Source organism: Nansenia antarctica, assembly GCF_963989245.1.
Source record: "Nansenia antarctica genome assembly, chromosome: 7".
Taxonomy (NCBI): domain Eukaryota; kingdom Metazoa; phylum Chordata; class Actinopteri; order Argentiniformes; family Microstomatidae; genus Nansenia; species Nansenia antarctica.
Window position 1 is genome coordinate 40,118,161 of NC_137677.1, and position 22,869 is coordinate 40,141,029.

Below are 22,869 nucleotides of genomic sequence, written 5' to 3' on the forward strand. Positions count from 1 at the left end.
ATGGACAATTTTATAAGACCACTTTTTTCTCTTGCCAGATATGAAGATCACTTGGTACTGCGGGAGTAGAGAGCTCCAACAGTCCGACGTCTCCAAGATGTCCCAGTATGATGATACTTGCCAACTAGATATGGCCAGAGTTTACCCTGAAGATGAGGGGGAATACACTTGTGTAGCCAGAAACTCAGCAGGAATGGTCTCTTGCTCTGCAACTTTGACACTTGATGGTAAGTTAAATTCTTATTGAGCATAGATAGCTATGTCTGTAGCTAGGTGTGCCCTTGTAATGTAAATGGTTGATCGCGTTAAGCTAAGGAAGGCCCTTTTGATTCATTATTAATTAGTCAATAGTGAGCTGCATAGAACCGCATGGGGAAGAGGCAAGGTTTCATGCTTGTGTGTCTGGTATTCTGAATCCAGAGATAAATAGGTTTTATAATCAGCAGCCAATACGCCTATACAAATTATTGTCTCTCATTTCAAAGAGATGACAAACACTGCCGGGATAATCATAGTTGATGCTTTCTCTGAACATGCTGGAGAATACATCTCATTCATATGGGAATCTACCTACATTTCACATTTACATTTTTGTCATTTAGCAGACGCCTTATTCCAAAGCGACTTACAATCAATACATTTGAATACTAAGCATGTGAATCAGCAATCCACCATTCGTTGCAGGAAGAGTAATCTAGCTCTTCCCCAGAAAGTGGAGAACACTAGAACCTATCTTGGGAATCTCAAGACAAGGTTGCATGACAGAACTGGAATCCAGCTATTGTTCATGACATATCACCCATCACATACTCCCCCAACTGCGAACTGGCAAATGTCAAAAGTAATCTCAAGAAGTCACAATTTTTTGTTGACCTATTTCTACTCTTTCTATTGCCCAGATGAAAATATGAAACCCATAGATAGGCAAGTGTCAAGCACTGGGGAAACACAGATAAGTCACAAAAAGGAAGTATATTCAGAAGGGTACCAGTCAGTGGACGAGACAACGCACAGTGTACAGATCTATGAAACTGTGTCTGAGAAGTCAACCATGAGTATGACAACCACCTCTGTCCAGAGTGTTGAGGTTCGTCAACAAGTGACTGTTGAGAAATCTGAAACGAGCATTCCTAGAAGCCCTACAGTGCTCTTGAAAATGAACGACGTCAGAGTGAAAATTGGTGACATGGCGCAGTTCAACTGCTCATTCGACGGGCAACCGCTTACTGAAATACTATGGGATCATAATGGAAGGAACCTCACAAACACAGAGAGGCTGACATGCTCTCAAAATGGATGGGTGCAATCCCTTGCTATACTGAGTGTTGATCTTGGCGATCAAGGAACATACCGCTGTACTACGACCAATAATCATGGGGAAAACAGCACCTCCGCTCAGCTCACAGTTGAAGGTGGTTACACATTCTATTGAATATCTCCACACTCTGCTCCATTTCATCTCATGTGCTTCATGCTACTGTAAAACCTTTAATATCTCCTCTAGATTGTAACCGATTGAAATGTAATAATCGTGTAATAACAATTTCCATTGCAAGCTTGCCGCTAACATCATCCTCCCACCTGACTAACTATTGTTTAAAGCATAGATATCCTCTTACTGATTAACTTAATCCCTAATCAATCTCCCTAACTTTATTCTCACTCAGCTAAAGAAGCAAATGTCAAAGCTGAAACCCCCATCCCTTCCGATTCTGTCCGTAAAGCCTCTCAAACAGACAAAGAGTCCTCTAAAAATCTCTCTGGCCAAGACAAGCAGGAGTCTTTAAAGACACGTGGACCTCCACCATCCTCCTCCCAGAGGCCTCTGAGCCAGTTCATGTATAATAATTACCCTGATGTTATACCCTATGAAGAGCCCGGTAGAGGTGGTGCCACCATCCCAGAGTTCCTTGTGAAACTGCCCCCCGAGATTCTTGTCAAACAAAGAGATGCCATCTCTCTGTTTTGTGTTATGAAGGGCATCCCTACTCCGTTTGTGATTTGGCTCCACAATCGGTTGATTGTTGAAGAGTGTGTTTCCTACTCTCTGAAACACAACGGTCCTGTGCACTGTTTAAATCTTAACAATGTTGGGCCTGGCCATGGCGGCTCTTACACTTGCAAAATTGTCAACTCAGCAGGAGACGCTGAGTGCAGCACAATGATGACAGGTTGGCAACTGCATGCTTTGGTCCTTACCAGGTCCTTACCACGTCAGCTCTACACTCACACTGCTCCCACACCACCCACTACCACAGGGAAGAGAGAGACTTTTAGTGTGACACCTTTCAGAAGTTGTTAAGAGCAAGTTGTTGTACACTGAGTTTAGATGTGAGAGATGGGCGCAGTCATTGGCCCTGTCTAAACCAGAGCATGTCAGTATGTATATAGCAGATACATGTTCACAATATGGAGGCACACCATGTCACATGCTTCTAACAGTGTTACACTAAAGATGCATCTGAGAAACATCATTAATTTACATGTTTGTTTCTCAACAGTTGTGCAAAAGGCGGTGGACCCAAAAGTTGAGGAGAAAGCAACCGGTAAATACAATTTCCTTACTATGAACATCATGTGAATTCATGTTTTGTCTCTTATCTTGTTTGTACTGTATGTATTGCTGAATTTCAGAATTGTTATAACTATGCATTTTTCTTTTATGTAACAGCATTGGAAATGATGTTTAATTGTAATGTGTGCATGTTGTGTTGGACTATGTGTTTTTGACTTTAAATGTCACTTACTAGTGAGGTAAGATCTACATTTGAAAACAACTTCAAGAAATGTAATTGGTATCATAATGTCAGAACAATTCACATTTTCATGTTTTGCTGATTCTGCAATTCAACCAAAATCGGTTATGTTTGCAATGTATTCATACATCCATACTTGATGCATATTTACTGTATAGTATTATAAATAATTTCATTATTTTACTCAGCTTTTTCTAGCTTGACTGTCTCAACTGAAGAGGAACAGCAGGAGTCTTACTTTACTGGCCTACAATTACCACATAAAAGCAAAACACTTGAACTCAAGCCAGAGTCTAAACGCTACTCTAGTACTTTAGAGAAGAAAAAAGAAAAGCCTATTTTTGTGACCCAACTCTCACCAGCAGCTGTTACTGTTGGGGACTCAGCTAGGTTTACTGTCATAGTATCTGCCTTTCCAAAGCCTAATGTCCAGTGGTTTCACAATGGAGATGTTATAACAAAGTCATCAGTTTATACATTTATTCAAGAGAAAGATGAATATAGCCTGCTCATAAATAAAGTGCAGAAGGAGTTTGAGGGAGAATACACTTGTACCGCAAGCAACAGGTTTGGCCAATCAACCTGTACTACTTCCCTGCGCATTCCGATCACTGACACAAAGAAAACAGACAGGAGGGTCGAGGGAGTGTTCAAATCTACTGGCCAACCTCCAGAATTCATTAAGACTATTGAGCCTGTACAATGTAATGAGGGGGGTCAAGCTCTTTTCACGTATGTTGTTACAGGGGATCCTCTTTCTGAGGTTCAGTGGCTCAGAGGTAGTTATCACATTCAGCCCAGTAAGTATTGCATTGTGGTGAACAACCCAGATGGATCTGGCTTCATCAACATGAAGGGCATCCAACTGGAGGACAGTGGCGTCTACACATGTAGGGCTTCCAACCTATATGGAGAGGCCTCGTGTAGTGCTGAGCTAGTTGTGTTCAGAGAGTCTGTCTCTGTATCTCGTCACCAGGAACAGCCAATGGTAGTTCAAAAACAAAGAGGTTATAAAGTATCCATGACTGAAGAAGCTACAGAGTCCCGCTTGTATATGGTCAACCTTCCTGGAGAGGCCAGGGCCAGCCTCCAGGCAGGACATCAGATGGTGTACACCATTGGTACTGAGGACAGACAGGTTGTTTCCAGTGAGCAGGTGGACACCCTCAGAGAGCTGGATATCTCTGCTGCTACCCTTCAAAGAGAGCAGGTCACGCACCAGGCTGCAGTGCTGCATTCTCATGAGGTACAAGAGAGAGTGTCTGTGGCTCCCACCCATCCACCTAAAGTTTCAGCAGTTCCTACCAAACAGCTTCATATGGCTGCTTTTACATCTGCTGTTCAAGAGCGGCAAGACCTCATAGAGCAGCACTCTGACCGTATACAAAGCCCAGAAGTCATAGAGCTTGAGCTTTCAGTGGAGAAGCCTGCAAAAATAATGTCTGCCATGGCAGAAGAGGTACTTCCTCTGAGCACTGTGAGTACTAAGGCTTTAGTTGACAGAAAATCAGAACAGGTGAAATCATCAACTGAACCAAAACAGGTTGTCAGTGGTCATCAAGTTGAATCTAGGTTACCAATCCTCAAAGAGACATTAGATATTATCTCTAGGCCTGAAGGAGAGAGGAGCTTCAGAGTTATAGAGGGTGTTAAGATTTTATATTCAGCTTTAACGTCAGGACAACTCCCAATATCAGAGAACCATTCTGAACCGCTATCTGCATTAGATTCACCAACACAGTCCTTAATAGAACAGGAACGTCCTAAAGCAGTTCTTGCACCAGTCAGTGAGACTAAGGTTACTTTATCAAAAGAACAGGGATTGGAAATATCCAGACCAGCAAATGAAAGTGCTGTTGTATGTAAAAATACAGTGTTTAAATCAGCAATGACTGCTGAAGAAAAATACAAGCTCCAAGCTGAACAGTCAAAAGAGATACCAGGTTTAGAGTGTACTATGTCTTTGCGACCTGAAACAGAACAGGAAAAGCTCATGCACCTACAGATGATTAGTCATCAGATTATGTTGCAGTCTGAAGGTAGATTTACCTCTGAAAAGCCTTTGCCAGAGAATGCAGATGCAAGAAAAAGGCACACTTTGTTGCATACAGTGACCCAAGATGAACAGAGATCTGTTCTATGTGAGGACACGTCCGAGTTCTCTTCTCAGCTGAACACTATCTCTATTCAGCCTGAAAGGGAGGCCCCTGCCCTATTACATCGTCAGTCAGTTCAGCCAGTAACTGCATTACCAAAAGAGGGTATACTTATCATTGAAAAGCCAGACCAACAGATGGCAGCTCAAAAGCAGGAAAAAGCCAGAAGACATGCAGCAACCTCAGAGGAGAGAAGGGAGCTTACTGCCGATTATCATAAAGATCTTGATATGTCAGTGACAGGAGTTCAGTCAGAGCTTAGAACAGAACCAAGACCTCTAAGCATTCTTCCAGTCATATCAAAGCCCATGCAGCTTCCAAAAGAAAGTCAATTTACCAGTGACCTTAAACAGCAGCGTGCATTAATCCAAAAGGAGGATCGCTGGGACATTATGCACTCAATAACTGTGGTAGATACTCAAAACTTAGAAGAGGGCCACACCAACAGTTTGAAAGCAGATGAGAAATTCAAGTCTGAAGCAACAATTGAGCCCAAGATCCCTACAAAGCCTGTTTATATTGAAGAGCAGGCAATCACGACTGAGAGTTGTGCTATTTTAGATGCAGCTGAACAGGATTCTGCTGTCCAAATTCACGAGGGGCAGTCAGTGCGACAATCAATATTATTGGAGGAGAAACAAATCCTCTTTGGTGAGCAATCCAATGAAATAAAGAAGGCGGAGGGATCTGTTGTCAGTGTAAAGACTCAGCAGAAAGGAGTTTTATTTGTGCATGAGTGTCAAGAAAGCCAAGTTCTTCCGAAAGAGCTTACCTTTGTGATTCCAATGCCAAAACCAATAAGTCTGAACATCAGACATCAGTTGAAAAATGCACTCCAGTCTGCTGTTGCTCGTGACCAGCCACTTTTACTGGCAGACGTTGTTGACAGTTTAGAGGCTGTGGAGGTCCAGGAAGTAAAGGTACGCAGGGAACCCAGATGTGCAATGTTCACATACCTTATCACAACAACAGGTGCCCCCATGGAAATAACACTCGCTTTTGAAGGTGAATACCCTCAGACTGCTGATCTGAGGACTGAACTGCAGGCAGCTTTCCACGCTATAGTTTATCGAGAGCAGCAGAGCCTCACATCGGAACACCCTGGCACTATGCAGATGGACAGACCTCAGAGGTTACAGCCTAGCACTGCTCACTCAAAAGAAATGCTGTCATCAGTGGTAGAGACTGTCTGTGTTGCAGAGAGTACAGACACCTTTACGTCACTAATATCCCAGTCTGCCACTCAGAAGACTGAAGCAAAGACATCCTTCCAAAGCATAACAGCTCAGGATCACACTGTGGTGCATGAATCCTGGCAGACTAGCAGGCAGGAAACAAGGTCTGTGACAGGAAAGAGCCATGACAGAGATGTGGGCACTCTAGATGTAACCAAAAGAGTACCCATGGCTCCTATCCCAGTTGAACAGTCTGTAAATGTGTCCATACAGAAAGAAACAAGAGAGGAGTTTCTGACAGAGGCAATTATGATAAGTGAGTCTTCAGAGAGTTTGGCCACAGATTACCCAATTATTGTGAGTTCCTTGGAGGACATTTGCACAGAGGAAAATAGCAAAGTTACTTTAAGTGTGAACTTAAGGTGCGTTAAAAAAGTTAACTGGCTTTTCAATGGAAAATTGGTGAAATCTGGCAAAGAGTTCAAGTGTTCCAAAGACAATGACACATACACACTAGTAATCAACAAAGTTATCAAGGAGAAGCATCAAGGAGAATATATCTGTGAGGCAGAGAATGAAGCTGGCAAGACAACAACATCGTCAAGACTCACAGTTGTCTCAAGAGGTTGGATGATGGGGATATTTTAATATTTAAATATAAAATAGTAACCAATGTAACACACCTCTTTTGAATTCATATTCAAATATTTGTTTAGCATGTGTTCACTTTTACTCTAAAATCATCATTAACAGTAGGATTTCCGTTTATATCAACCCCATATCCACCTGCTTTGTTGAAAAAAAGAGGAATAATTTTTCCCGCTGAATATCACTCTTAAAAACATCATGACTCATCTCCAGTCATTCCCCACTGAGTGCTGAAACCTTCTCTTCTCTTTGCATGCTTTCTATGACATTCCATCTTGGTTTCCGTTTATATCACCCCCATATCCACCTGCTTTGTTGAAAAAGAAAAAGAGGAATCTTTTTTCCCACTGAATATCACTCTTAAAAACATCACGACTCATCTCCGGTCATTCTCCACTGAGTGCTGAAACCTTCTCTTCTCTTTGCATGCTTTCTATGACATCCCATCTTGGTTTCACAGTTCATTTACATGTTATTATCTAAATCTAACCTCATTTCCTCCACAGTCACTCCTGGATTAACTGTGTTTGCAACTTCCATCCTAGGTTCATCATTTCACCAGTTAACTATTTGAAACAGAATCATATCCAGTGCATTGATTTTGTTTTTCTTTTTTCTGCCCTCTCCCTGTGCCACCTCCCTGTGCCACCTGTGTTTACCTCTGCCTCCCTGACATTAACAGGTAAGTGAAACGAATATTTAACTTCAATTATTGCAAAATGGATTGGGGTGTGTTTATAGTGGATATGATTTAACTTACAGGGATATAGCTCTTCCTTCCAGAAAGCAAGGGTCATCTTATGGTCATCTACAATTGTTGAGTCAAAAAGGTTAAATCAAATGATCTTCATTGTGATTTGGCCTAAAAGGATCTCAGTGTGGTTAAGATGTTTCTATTACTAATTTCTCCTCTTTCTTATTTTTAAAATTTGTAGATGCTATCCCACCTGCCTTTGTTACTAAGCCTGATCCACAGACTGTGTATGTTGGAAAGAAAGCTACCATTCAGTGTGTAGTTTCAGGCTCATCTCCATTGAGCGTTGTCTGGCACAAAGACAACAGAGCCATTTCTTCAGGTGTAAACTACAAAACCTTTTCTGAGAAGAACAAATATATTCTTGAAATACCAAAACTTGAACTTACTAACCAGGGTGTTTACCTCTGCAAAGCATCCAACAATAGTGGGACAGCTACGTGCAGCACAGAGATGAGGGTTATCAACAAACCTAGTTTTGTGAAAACACTTGAATCAGTCTCTGTAGCCGTTGGAACACCACTGCACCTTGAGTGTCAAGTGGATGAGGATACTGGAGTGACCATCACTTGGACACGGGACGGCAAAAAGGTTCATCAATCAATGGATTGTAAACTCTCTTTCGAGGAAAAGATGGTCTCTCTTGATCTTGTCAGTGCAAAGCTTAAAGACACTGGAAAATATGTCTGTACAGCTGTCAATGATGGTGGAAGCACAACTACCTCCACTTCAGTAATGGTGCAAGGTAAGCCTGTGTCCTCAGCTGCCTCTTCACAATGTATTTTTTTTTTCACATATCTTTCCTCCTTTTTTCAACTCTGAGTGGTTTGTTGAATGACAATTGCATCTTGGAATGACGTTGGAACTGTATAATGTCTACACCCTCCAGAGCCCCCAATCTTTGTTAAAAGGCTGGAATCTACCATGGTTTTTAAGCATGGTGTAGCTGCACGTTTGCAGTGCACTGTCAAAGGATCTCCTGAACTCCATGTCACGTGGTTTATGAATGACAAAGAGCTATCTGCTTGTGACAAATACAACATTACTTTGAAGGATGGTCTGGCGATTTTGGAAATAAGCAACATAGCTTTGTTAGATAGTGGAAACTACACCTGTGAAGTACTGAATGAAGCTGGCTGTGAAAGCTGCAGTACTAAGTTAACTATAAAAGGTTTGTAGTGTCAGTTATCTCTTCTAAAAGTTGTACATGCATTGATATTGTTATAAGAATATGATGATATTCAATCATATATTTCTTCTCAGAACCACCCACCTTCAGAAAGGAATTGCAAATAGTGGAAGCAGTCAAGGGTTCTGTTGCCACATTTGAATGTGAGGTTACAGGCACAGCTCCATTTGAAGTTCATTGGCTCAAGAGTAAGAAGCGACTCACTACTGATAAGAAGTACAAGATAGTCTCTCAGGATGCCATTGCTTCCTTAGAAATCTGCTCATTTGAGAGTGCAGACATTGGGGAATATCAGTGTGTTGTCTCAAATGATGTTGGCTCAATCTCTTCCAAGTCAGTTGCCAGACAGAAAGGTTAGTAAAGCTATAAATACATTCACAGGGCATGTTATAATTATGATCATTATCACAACTCTTATTCTTATTGTTATCATTATTATAGAGCCACCATCATTCTCAAAGAAGATTGAGAGCACCACAGCTGTTTTGGGTAATGCAGTGAAACTGCAGGGTACCATAAAGGGCTCAGCTCCTATCACACTTAAATGGATGAAGGATTCAGAGTGGCTAAGGGATGATGACCCTAATATCACCATGGCACTTCAGGGTAACAATGCAATGCTGACAATCTCAGCTGTTGCCATTAGCCATGCTGGAAAGTACACGTGCCAAGCACAGAATGATGCCGGGCATCAACGATGTGAAGCCACTTTAGTGGTTCAAGGTTTGAGACTATTAATTAACCCAAACAATCTTATTTAAGGCTCTGTTGATATCTAAACATCTAATATCATGTAATTGTGTTTTAGAACCTGCCAGAATCATAGAGAAAATAGTGTCCATCAGCGTAACTGCTGGAGATTCAGCAACCTTGGAGGGCACCATTTCGGGAAGCCCCGATCTGAAAGTGAAATGGCTGAGAGATGGAAAGGAGATGACGGGGAGTCGAAAATATAAAATGACTCTTAAAGATAATGTTGCCATCTTGAAAATTCTCGCAGCAGAAAAGGGAGACTCTTGCGAGTACACAATGGAAGTTTCCAATCATGTCGGAAAAGACCGGTGTTCTTGTTCAGTCACAGTGTTAGGTTAGTTTTAGCTTAGTGTATTTTAAAAAGGATTAATACTTTAATAACATCAACAGTCTGATTATCTAAAAAATAATATTCCACTCAACAGATCGTGCCATTCCGCCATCCTTCACAAGAAATCTTAAGAAAGTTGATGGAAATATTGGTAACAACATTACTATGGAATGCAAAATATCTGGATCTCAGCCCATATCAATGGCTTGGTACAAAGATGATAAAGAAATAATGGCTGGAGATAAATACAACATTGAACATAATGAGAGCACTGCTACTTTATGCATAAACAGATTGCAAAAGTCTGATGATGGAGTATACACATGTCGGGCAACAAACCCTGCTGGATATAAAGAGAGCAGTGGAACTTTATGTGTAAAAGGTTAGCATTGACTTCTTTGTTATGTGTTTGGCATATCAATGTCATCCACACATTTACAGAAAAACTAAATATTGCCAATAGAAAGCTCTATGAACACATTAATATTGTTTTTCTTCCAAACTGAATTTAGAACCTCCAGTCTTCACATTAAAACCTGACTCCCAAGATGTCATACCAGGATCTACTGTTATCTTGAAGTCTGCTTTTACGGGAACAGCTCCTCTTGCTGTTAAGTGGTTCAGAGAAGATAAAGAGATAACCACTGGGGGCTCATGTTTTATCAAGAAAGATGCCTCTTCAAGTTTCTTAGAGCTTCACTCTTTGAAACCAAGTGACTCTGCTAACTACACTTGCCAAGTAGCCAATGATACCGGAAAGGTGGCATACACAGCAGCCTTGTTTGTGAAAGGTGCCTTTTCTTTTATCAATTATAATTATTTGCTGTACTGTGTTTTTCATTTATCTTATCTTTTGAACTAACTGTTACTATCATTTCCAGAACCTCCAACATTTTCAATGAGGCTTGAGGCATCAAAACTGGTGCAAAATGGACATCCACTTGGGTTGACATGTAAAGTAAAGGGCAGCCCTGTAATCAGTACTAAGTGGTTTAAGAATGAGACTGAAATTAGTTCAGATGGTAAATACCAAATATCCTTCACTGACTCAGTGGCCTCACTGGAGATGGTCAACTGCACTGTTGATGATAGTGGAGATTACATGTGTGTGGCATCAAGTGAAGCTGGTAGTGACCGCTGCAGCACCACAGTGACAGTCAAAGGTGTGTTCAGTATTCACCTTTACAGTTTCCCAAATGACTTAAATTGTGTGTATATTATAATAATAATGACGTCATCTCTTTGTCATAGAATCTCCGGTGTTTGTGAGGACTTTTGAGTCAAAAGAAGTTGTGAAAGGATCAGATGTTGTCTTGGAGGGAATTATTTCAGGCTCTGCACCATTTGAAATATCTTGTTATCATGATGCTAAGCAGATCAGAAATGACAAAAGGCATAAAATACAAGTACTGAATGGCATAGTCACTCTCCAAATTCTAAAATGTGAAGCTGGAGATGCTGGAAAATACCAATGTACCATAGCAAATGAATTTGGGGAGTCATCATGCAGTTGCCAAGTAACATTGAAAGGTTGGTTAAAATAGGATACTATTTGATGCTGTATATGAATATAACTAGCTGTATTTCATAGATTGTATAACTATGACATCTGTGTCATGGCATGTCTGGTCTTCCCCAATAGAGCCACCAACGTTTGTACAGAGGATAGAGAACATCAATTCCTTAGTTGGCTCTGAGATCTCAATGCAGTGCGTGCTAAGTGGATCACTACCCATGTCTGTCTTGTGGATAAAGGATGATCATGAAGTAAAAGAAGATGAATATATAAAGATGTCCTATGAGACCAGAGCTGCAGTGTTAAATCTGAAAAACACACAGATAACTCATGGTGGAAAATACATCTGTCAGGCACAGAATGATGCTGGAAGTCAGAAATGTGTTGCTCTGCTTACAGTCAGAGGTTGGTCGAATGTTATGGTTATATACTTCAGATTGACCAATTGTGCTACTTTTTGCTTCTGTTTAGCAGTGTTTCCGCATGTCTTATTAACATAGAACAGCTGTAGATAATTAATTATTGGCTTATTTGTTTATTATTATTTGGCTTATTATTCACAGAACCTGCACATATCTTAGAACAAACAAAGTCTATCAGTGTTACCACTGGGGATCCAGCTACACTGGAATGCACATACTCAGGAACTAACGTCCTCAAAGCCAAATGGCTGAAGGATGGAAGAGAGTTGATGTCAGGAAAAAGATACAAAGTACAAAGCACAGATAAGAGCTCCACACTCAAGATTCTCTGTACCGAGAAAAGTGACAGTGGGGAATACACCTTTGAGGTTTCAAATGAGGTTGGGAACTGCTCTTGTGAGGCCAACATCACTGTCCTAGGTCAGTTAATCATACAACCTGTTATCTAAAAATGTAGATCTTGTTGACCCCATCTTTACAGTACGCTAACGTTGTACTATTTGCTTCATATATATGATAGATCAGACAATCAAACCATTTTTCACAAGAAAACTGAAGGAAATGGAAAGTATCAAAGGATCGTTTGCCCAACTGGAGTGTCTCGTGTCTGGCTCTCTGCCCATAACTGTACTTTGGTGCAGAGATGATAAAGAGATCAAGACTGATGAGAAACACAAATGTACATTATTTGACAACTCAGCATCTCTGGAAATCAGTCGTCTTGACAATGCGGACAGTGGCAGCTATACCTGCATTGCTCAAAACAAAGCAGGCAGTGACCAGTGCTCTGGTGTCTTGTTTGTGAAAGGTTTGAGTAGATTTCTTTTTTAATTTTTGGAAATTACTCTATATCTGTATATTTAAGAAGCAATTTCTCTTGCGACAACATCTAAATGTACAGTATGTGTGAAAGTTTGAGCAATGTAAACAATGATTACCCTCCTTTCATCAACAGAACCACCATCTGTTCTAGAAAAGCCAAAATCAATGGATGTTTTGCCTGGATCGAAGGTCCAGTTTAATGTCCTTATGTCTGGCACTCCACCCTTGACCATTAAATGGTTCAAAGACAAAAGGGAGATCTTATCAGGCTCTGATTACTCTGTGATAAAAGATAACACCTCAAGTTCACTGGAGCTCTTCTTTGCCAAAGCCTCAGACTCTGGAGACTATGTCTGTGAAATACACAATGATGTTGGCTCCGACGTTTGCCAAGCAACACTCTTTGTCAAAGGTTTTCATTGATCTTAACTTCAATCTTTGTCAATATTTCATATTTCAATAGAGTTTAATTGGTTCTAATATATTTATATCTAACCTCTTTTACAGAACCCCCTAATTTCCTTGAAAAACCTGAAATATTATCAGTTGTGAAACTTGGGGAGAATAAACTGTTCGAATGCAAGGTCATTGGCACTCCAGAAATAATTATGCATTGGTTCAAAGAAGGGACTGAGATAAGTCAAAGTGACGAGCATAAGATGGCGTTTACAAACTCCATGGCGAGATTAGAGTTAGTTGATGTTGGTGTCAGAGACAGTGGAGTATACTACTGTGAGGCCTGCAATGAAGCAGGCAGTGAAAGCTGCAGTATGGAACTAGTAGTGAAAGGTTTGTTCACCTCTCGTCTGTTGAGACAGAATGTTAGCATTTCCACAGATACTTGTCGACACCATTTGGCCTGCTCATTCAAATGTGCTTCCTTATTTCAGAGTCCCCATCAATTGTCGAGGCATTGACACCTCTTGAGGTTGTAAAAGGCTCTGTGGCAGTATTTGACTGTGTGGTGGCAGGAACTGCTCCATTTGAGGTGACATGGCACAAAGATAAAAAACAGATCAGATCCAATAAAAAGCACTTGATGTTACAATCTAATAATGTCCTGAGCCTGAAAATCCAGGACTGTGATGCTTTAGATGTTGGTGATTATCAGTGCACAGTTTCTAACGAGGTGGGAAGCTGTTCAAGCTGTGCAACAATGTCTATGAAAGGTTAGTCTCATTATGGAAGTTATTACTGGGAGTCAACGTTGACATTCACAATGCTCTGTACCTTTAAAAATGTTATTCTAATGAAATGTTTCCTTCATATTAGCACCACCATCTTTTGTAAAGAAGATAGAAAACACTTCCACAGATTTAGGAAATGTTGCTACATTCCAGTGCGTTGTGATGGGGTCACCATCTCTGTCTGTTCAATGGCAAAAAGATGAGAACTGGATCTTGGAAGATCCAACAATTGAACGGATGTTTGAGAATAATATGGCAACCCTAAGGATTCCTGTCTGTGAAGTATGTCACAGTGGAAAATATACCTGCCAGGTCATGAATGAGGCCGGACACGACAAGTGCTTTGCAACCCTCATGGTGCAAGGTGTGTCTTTACTTGCTTTAAATGGTTTTCAAGCTCAGCATTTTAAAGCTAAATATCATAATTTTTATAGCAGATCATAATGTAAGCTCCTTTATATCCTAGAACCGCCTACGATTACAGAGAAGCCAGAGGTGCTCAGGGTTACTCTTGGTGATCCAATCAGTTTGGAATGCAGGGTTTCTGGCACCCCTGAGATCAGAGTCAAGTGGACAAAAGATGGAAAAGAACTCCTACCCAGCAGGCGACATAAACTTAATTTTGAGAATGAACTCAGTAGTTTTAAGATTCTGTCCACACAGCTGGAGGACGGAGGCCTCTACCTGTTTGAGGCAGCAAACTCTGTTGATACCTGCAACTGCAAAGTCACATTGGTTGTCATAGGTCAGTGCTAAATAACTTAAAATGGCTATGTTACAGAGAGACTTGACAGGAACATTTTGTATTTATGTCCATTTCTAATGGCCCTTTATTATTACCCTTCAACAGATCAAGTTATTGCTCCTATCTTCATTAAAACATTGACCGAGATTGAGGATGTTCTGGGGTCTGCGGTTTATATGGAATGCAAAGTTGCTGGTTCTCTGCCAATATCAGTGGAGTGGAGCAAAGCTGGGCATGTCCTTGCAAGTAAAGCCAAGTATAAGTTGGCACATGTAGACAATACAGTGTCATTGGAGATGAAACATTTTGAGGAGGAAGATGCAGGAGAGTACTCCTGTAAAGTAACAAATGCGGCTGGTCATTGTGAGTGCAGTGGTGCACTTAAAGCAACAGGTCAGATTCATATTGTTAGCTTTAATTTGTTTGACTTTAATCCTATTCTTAGATTTATGAAGGCTCCAGTTCAGAAACCCATGTCCCACCTTCTTTCTTTTAAATGTTTTTGTTTAGTGCCAGCAAGGTTTATTTCCGAACCTCCGAAGTCTCAGGTTGTCATTCCAAAATCCACTGTACACTTCAGGAGTGTCTTTCAAGGAACACCGCCTTTCACTGTGAAATGGTTCAAGGATGACACTGAACTCATTACCGGACCATCTTATTTGGTTGGACTGGAAGACTTTTCTTGCTTCTTAGAGATTTACTCAGTTGGAACATTGCAAAGTGGAATTTACTCTTGCCAAGTTAGCAATCGTGCTGGCACAGTGAAGTGTGCCACCGATGTGCTAGTGAAAGGTTGGAAAAACACAAAAACACAAAAACATTTTTGCCACCATCAATCACTAAGCCCATTCTTTTTTTCTCCATTTGCATTGCTCCTTCGTCTGCATCTTTCTTTCTGTTTAATCCATCCTCACCACTTCTTTTTCCAGAATTGTCTATTTTTACCTTACTCATACCTGTTTGCATCCAGCAAGTCCATCATCGCCTGTCTTTTTTTTTTGTTGCTTTTATTATTATCATTTTCCAACTCGTAATATTCTAGAATTGTAACTTAATATGTTTTGGCTTTGCAGAACCCCCTCAATATGTCCTGAAATTGCCACCGACAATGTTTGTCAAGCAATGTGAGGCACTCCGTCTTGAATGCAAGGTTACGAGTGCACACTCCCTGAAAATGTGCTGGTACAAAAATGACAACAAGATAACAGATGGTGACAACTACAAAACATCATTTGCTGACTCAATGGCAGTCCTTCAGCTGCTTACCACAAGATATGATGACAATGGAGTCTACACATGTGAAGCTCAGAACGATGCTGGAAGTGTCAGCTGCAGCACCATTCTTACAGTCCAAGGTCAGTCACTGGATTGTGACATTGCCTGGTGCACTTCAATCATCCTCTACTGTGACGTGGGATTTTTGTTTGCAGCATGAACCTCGAAGAATGATACCTCCCTTTATTGACTGAGTGACTTATCTTTGACATTGTCCTTTACAATCAGTTTGTTCTTTTTTGCGATTTTTCTGTAAAACAGTTACAGCATGTACCTCTAAAAGTCATTCCTCTGTTCACTTATTTTGGAAATTGCAGTTTATTTGTTCTATTTTGTGATGTGGGATTTTCCATGACCTTGTTCAGCATGGCCCCTATAGTGAATGATTCCTCCTTTCAATATCTTGAGTGACTTATATTTTTACATTGCCCGTTGCCCGTTTATCTGTTCTCTATTGTGATGTGGGATCAACATAAGTAGAAAATAATTTCAGTGTGAGTCTCAAAGAATGATTCTTCCTATCTTTGCCCAATAGTTCTACTTAGTGTTTTTCATTCAATTGATTGACATTAATAGTCACTGTTTGGATTATGACATGGCATAGTGAGGATACCCCGAGCATGGACTGAATGGCATGCTCCTCTCAAGATCTTCTTTTTCCCTTGAAATTTCATATGCCCAAGTGCTTGTGGAGATGCAAACTGCTTGCCGGTGAATCTTATTTTTTTAACGAACATTGTTTATTGATTCCAGATCCGCCATCTTTCCTCAAAGTACCGGAACCTGTTGAGGGGATTAGAGGCAAAGATGCCAGCCTATACTGTGAGCTGTATGGCACAGCACCCTTTGAGATAATCTGGTACAAAGACAAAAAGCGTCTTAAGGAAAACAGAAAGTATAAGATGGTCAATGAGGGTAGCTCTGCCACTCTACATATTCTTGGATTGGAGGCGTCAGATGCTGGAGAATATGAGTGCAAGGCAACAAACAGTGTAGGAAGTGAAACCTGCCGTGCCACAATTAGACTCAGAGGTCAGTAAATTATACCCTAAGCCTTAGTGGGTATTTATAAACCATTAAAACCTGTTTGACTTCTGCTCCTCACCACCATCTTTTCTCATTATTCAGAACCACCCGTTTTTGTGAAGAAACTTACCAACCAGTCAGTCATACTCGGTAAGGAAGTCACCCTGATGGCCACAGTCAAAGGCTCTGAGCCAATGACTGTGTCTTGGGTTCAAGATAAGGACCATGTTCTTAGGGATGGTGAAAACCGGCAAATAACCTTCGAGAACAACGTTGTCACCTTGAAAGTCTTTAAATCAGACTCAACCACAGCAGGCAAATACACCTGCCAACTCAGAAATGATTCTGGAGTTGTGGAATGTGTTTCCAACATAACGGTCCAAGGTTTGTAATGCGCCATTCTCCCACCATAAATGCACAGTTCATTGGTAAGTATCTATTATCTAAATATGGATTGTGGTCTTCATTTTCAGAACCTGCTAGTATTGTGGAATGCGCAGAGTCTTTCAATGTCAAGTCAGGTGAGACAGCATCTCTAGAAGTCACTGTCTCCGGGACACCAGAGCTGAAAACGAAATGGTTCAAGGACGGTGTCGAGCTCTCTTCTGGCAGCAAATATAAGATAACGTTCGTAAAGATGGTCTCCAGCCTGAAGGTGTTATCTGCAGCGGGAGGAGATAAAGGAGATTACACATTTGAGGTCAAAAACGAAGTTGGCAGTGTGTCCTGCAAAACCTACCTCACTGTCTTAGGTTGGTCCCAAATTGTACACCTGACGTAATGGTATTGGATATTAACTATTATGTTTATACTTCATGATCTTATTAGTAGCTTAACAATTCAGCATTACTTATTGTCTTTTAAACAGATAAACTGATACCGCCCACATTCATAAGGAAGCTGAGGGACACCCATTATATAGTGGGTAAACCTGGAGAAATGGAATGCAAAGTCTCTGGCTCCCCACCTTTCACTACTTCTTGGTACCATGATGCACAGGAGATCAGGAGTGGACCAAATTATGATATTACATTCAGTGACAACACTTGCAGAGTAAAAGTGCCATCTCTTAAGTTGTCTGACACTGGAAAATACACATGCAAAGCTGTTAACACTGCAGGAGCAAGTGAAACAAGTGCTTCAATTATTGTAAAAGGTCAGTAGATATAGAGACTTGTTTTCAGCAACATCATAACTGATTAATTCTGATTTAATGCTGGTTTCAGAGAGAAAATATCTAACAACATTTCTTTTTTGTATTTAGAATCTCCATCTTTTGTGGAAAAACCACAGAATAAGGAAGCACTGCCCGGCACCGACGTTAAATTTTCAGCAACAGTCAAAGGAAGTGCCCCTCTAAAAGTTAAATGGTTCAGGGGAAGTAAAGAAATTAAGTCTGGAAGGAGCTGTAACATTGCTTTACGTGACAATACAGCTTATCTGGAGTTACTCAAAATCGACAAATCATATGCTGGAGAGTATACATGCCAGATCATTAATGATGCAGGAAAGGAGAATTGCCCAGTTAACCTGTTTGTGAAAGGTTAGTTAGCATGACAATACATTCTGAAAAAAGTCTTTTTTTATTCACTCACATGCTATATCAATAGGGATGTAACTAATGTCATTCTTGCTAATGTGTTGTTCCTCTCAGAACCTGTGAAATTTGTGAAGAAGCTGAAGGACATTTCTTCTGAAAAGGGGAAATCTTTGAAACTTGAATGCTCATACACCGGAAGCCCCAAAATATTTGTAACCTGGATGAAGGATGGCAAACAGATTTATGCCTCTTATCAATATAATGTGATGACCACTGAGACCTCCTGCATCTTGGAAGTGTTGAACAGTGATAGTTTAATGGCAAGTGGGAAATACTCTTGCGAAGTTTCCAATGGAGTCGGAAGTGACATATGCCACGCACAGGTGTCCATATTAGGTAAAAACATTAAGAAATGCATCTTAAATGGCTACATTTATTAATTCAACATGTTCATTATTTACCAAATTATTTTTCTGTTACTTTAGAGCGACCATATTTTATTGAGACTTTGGAATCAATGGATGTAACTACCGATGATGCAGTTTGCTTGAAATGCCATATTGGAGGAACAGCAGATATTACCGTGTCCTGGTTTAAAGGAGATGGAAATCTGCGCTCTACCAATGCTTGCCAAATGGATTACTCAAACGGCTTTGCTACTTTGAGACTAAGCAAAGTGGTGAAGTCAGATATGGGTGAATACAACTGCAAAGCTGAAAACAGCATTGGATTTGCCTCCTCCAGCTGCCGATTAACTGTGAAAGGTGATGCCCACTGTCTTCGCTTCATTTTACCCTCACGCATGTTACTTGTGGTAACAAATTCAAATATGTATTCTGTTGAAGTACTCTATTCTAGATTTCAAAACATCACCCTCCTTCCCCAACAAGCGTACTAGTCTCCAACTGCCTGTAGGAAAACCAGTTAGATTTGAGTGTTGGGTTAAATGATCCTCTCCTCTGGAAGCTTCCTGGCTTAAAGACAGTGGATCTTTGACAAATGATGGACAATAGTCAATGTCTTATGGTGATAATAATGCTGTCATAAAAAATACCTGTGGTCAAATAAAACACTTCTGTAGAGCTACAAGTGTACACATAGTGTTGGATCTGCATCTTGTAGCGCTAAGCTCACACACAGTTTTTGATGGAAATCCTATTCCGACTAAAGTCTTTCATTCAGATGTATGGTATCAATCAGCCACTGGAAGCACTGCCAGAGTGTTCTTAGTCTTTTTCATCCTATCATTATAACATTCTATAATTATAACAGTTATGTAACTAATGTCAATTATTGCTCCTCTCAGAACCAGTAACCTTTGTGAAGAAGCTGAAGGACATTTCTTCTGAAAAGGGGAAATCTTTGAAACTTGAATGCACATACACTGGAAGCCCCAAAATATTTGTTACCTGGATGAAGGATGGCAAACAGATCTATGCTTCTTATCAATACAACGTAAAAACCACTGAGACCTACTGCATCTTGGACGTCCTGAACAGTGACAGTTTAGAGGCAACTGGGAGATACTCTTGCGAAGTTTCCAATGGAATCGGAAGTGACACATGCCACGCACAGGTGTCCATAATAGGTAAAAACATTAAGAAATGCATCCTAAATGGCTACATTTATTAATTCAACATGTTCATTGTTTACCTAATGTTTTTTCTGTTACTTTAGAACGACCATACTTTATTGAGACTTTGGAATCAATGGATGTAAATCCCAATGATGCAGTTTGCTTGAAATGCCATATTGGAGGAACACCTGATATTACCGTGTCCTGGTTTAAACCAGATGGAAAGCTGCGTCCTACCGATGCTTGCACAATGGATTACTCAAACGGCTTTGCTACTTTGAGACTAAGCAAAGTGGTTAAGTCAGATCAGAGTGAATACAAATGTAAAGCTGAGAACAGCTTTGGATCTGCCTCCTCCAGCGGCCGATTAACTGTGAAAGGTGATGCCCACTGTCTTCGCTTCTTTTTACCCTCACGCATGTTACTCGTGGTAACAAATTCAAATATGCATTCTGTTTAAGTACTCTATTCTAGATTTTAAAACATCACCCTCCTTCCCCAAAACGCATACTAGTCTCCAACTGCCTGTAGGAAAACCAGTTAGATTTGAGTGTCAAGTTATAAGATTCTCTCCTCTGGAGGTTTCCTGGCTTAAAGACGGTAGATCTTTGACAAATGATGGACAATACTCAATGTCTTATGGTGATAATACTTCTGTCCTAAAAATGACCTGTGGTAAAATCAGACACTTCTGTATAGCTACAAGTGTACACATAGTGTTGGATCTGCATCTTGTAGAGCTAAGCTCACACACAGTTTCTGATGGAAATCCTATTCCTACTAAAGTCTTTCATCCAAATGTATGGTATCAATCAGCCACTGGAAGCACTGCCAGAGTATTCTTAGTCATTTTCATCCTATCATTATAACATTCTATCATTATAACAGCTATGTAACTAATGTCAATTATTGCTCCTCTCAGAACCAGTACACTTTGTGAAGAAGATGAAGGACATTTCTGTTGAAAAAGGGCAACCTTTGAAACTTGAATGCACATACACTGGAAACCCCAAAATATTTGTTACCTGGATGAAGGATGGCAAACAGATCTATGCTTCTTATCAATACAACGTAAAAACCACTGAGACCTACTGCATCTTGGACGTCCTGAACAGTGACAGTTATGAGGCAACTGGGAGATACTCTTGCGAAGTTTCCAATGGAGCAGGAACTGATATCTGTCACGCTCAGGTGACAATAGGTAAAGTCACTAGCACATGCCTCTTAATCCACTCACAAGAATGTTGGTACATTTGCCTGGTAAAGGTATTTGATCACTAGTTGTCCATTCCCATACACCATTTGTTCAAGTCCTTAGTTTGCTCTAGTCATATTTTTGTGAGCCATAACTGGGGTTCAGTAGGTTTCTGAGTAGGGGGGGTTCAGTAGGTTTTCTAGAAAAAATGTTGTGAAATAGTGTAACAAAAATAATCTTTTTTCTCTCCTTTGTATTTTCCTATGTTGCTCTTTGAATATGTCAACTTTTGGGTCATAATTGTTATAATTCAACCTACAATTTATGTACCGTCTATTTTTCTCACCAGCTGAAGCTGGCGATGCCTCCTATCAAGTGTCACTCTCAGGTATGTATTATTTGTATTTTTATCCTATTAGATTTAGTTGCTGCGCTCAATAGTTTCTTGCTAATGCTTCTAAAAAACATGGATGTACTCTCCCACTTCTCATTTGACTTGATTAGAACACAAGAAGCCTCCGACATTTGACATTCCTCTCAAACCTGTGACTGTGAACGAGGGTGAGAGGCTGAATCTCAGCTGTCATGTTCATGGAACCCCTCCTCTGAAGATCCAGTGGATGAAGGACAGGAACGAATTGAAATCCTCTCCTAACTCTAAAATCACTTTTGCTGATGGCACTGCCTCTTTGGAGATCAGCAAGACATCAAGAAAAGATGCAGGGGACTATCTCTGCAAGGCTACCAATGATGCTGGCAGTGAATTCTGCAAGTCCAAAGTGACAGTGAAAGGTATCAATCTTTTAGTCTCATGAAAAGTATTTCTTCACCAAAAATATTCTTGTCTTATTATTCTTGTCTTATATGTCTTATTATTCTTATCTTGTTTTTATTAATCAGAGATTTAGAGTGAGAAACTAAATTCCACATTCATTATTTCTCATTTGTAACTAGATTTTGTACTTTTGTAGCTGTAGATTTTGTCTATAGTATGTAGCCGAGACTTCAATCCAGGCCCGAATTAACACAGAGTGGTTACTTCACACGTAAAACACTGAAATTCAGTATATGGCTATTGATTTACATGAACATATATATCTATCATATATATATAAGTACAGGCTCACCACACATACTATAGAAAAAATGTAAGACCCAGCCAAAAAACCTGACACCATAGATAGACATGGGCCTACAAATGCCATACAGGCTCAAACATATATATACATCCTCAAATTATTTTCCCTTGAGTAGTTCGGATTCAATGGCCAGCAGGGAGAGTGCAGACAGCCGCTTCTGTCTCGTAGTTGCCATTCTTCACCCTTTTACATTGGTAACGGTTGGTCTCGCAGTTGGTAACAGGCAGGGTTACGAACAGCCTGAGAGTACAACGAGCGTGCTTAAAGTAGTGTGTAGCCCATTTTTTGGCAGAATTTGCATCTCCTCGGGTGAACGGTTTTTCTCTTGCTGCACAAAATTCTTGAACTGAAGAAGAAATTCTTGATCTGCTCGAGCCGCATTGGTTGAGCAGACGTTAGCTTTGCTGCTAGGGCAAACGTTAGCTTTGCTACTAGCATAAATGTTAGGTTCACTTCTAGTATCTCCTGCTCCTGCTGTTGTTGTCTCTGTCCTTGCTTCTTTCTGAACAAAAACGTTTGCTATTACAGGTACTTTGTGAATCGTGGCTATGTACCGTGATTGTTTTCTTTTTTGAGTTTTCGTTTAGCACAACCGCTTAGCTGAGGCCTGTCCATTTAGAATGTGTCTGATATGATAGATTTGGTGGCACTGCGTCATTGTGGA

The 22,869-nt window shown here is 40.4% G+C and overlaps 1 protein-coding gene across 1 annotated transcript in view; it reads left to right on the top strand.

Moving 5' to 3' along the window:
* Positions 1-22,869, top strand: part of LOC308162607 (titin-like) — a gene marked incomplete at both ends in the record, with an annotated part of 148,860 nt that overhangs the window by 20,846 nt on the left and 105,145 nt on the right. The window contains 35 exon segments of the mRNA XM_080536752.1: positions 39-227; positions 900-1,087; positions 3,526-4,002; positions 5,932-6,115; positions 8,379-8,660; positions 8,753-9,031; positions 9,120-9,401; positions 9,487-9,765; positions 9,857-10,144; positions 10,275-10,553; positions 10,644-10,925; positions 11,014-11,292; positions 11,405-11,683; positions 11,842-12,120; positions 12,221-12,508; positions 12,656-12,934; positions 13,030-13,311; positions 13,413-13,691; positions 13,795-14,073; positions 14,176-14,454; positions 14,560-14,790; positions 14,965-15,246; positions 15,528-15,809; positions 16,483-16,761; positions 16,858-17,139; positions 17,229-17,507; positions 17,624-17,911; positions 18,020-18,298; positions 18,410-18,691; positions 18,781-19,059; positions 19,154-19,242; positions 19,246-19,279; positions 19,602-19,793; positions 21,416-21,454; positions 21,571-21,858. Coding sequence (XP_080392878.1) covers positions 39-227; positions 900-1,087; positions 3,526-4,002; positions 5,932-6,115; positions 8,379-8,660; positions 8,753-9,031; positions 9,120-9,401; positions 9,487-9,765; positions 9,857-10,144; positions 10,275-10,553; positions 10,644-10,925; positions 11,014-11,292; positions 11,405-11,683; positions 11,842-12,120; positions 12,221-12,508; positions 12,656-12,934; positions 13,030-13,311; positions 13,413-13,691; positions 13,795-14,073; positions 14,176-14,454; positions 14,560-14,790; positions 14,965-15,246; positions 15,528-15,809; positions 16,483-16,761; positions 16,858-17,139; positions 17,229-17,507; positions 17,624-17,911; positions 18,020-18,298; positions 18,410-18,691; positions 18,781-19,059; positions 19,154-19,242; positions 19,246-19,279; positions 19,602-19,793; positions 21,416-21,454; positions 21,571-21,858 — 8,937 coding nt within the window.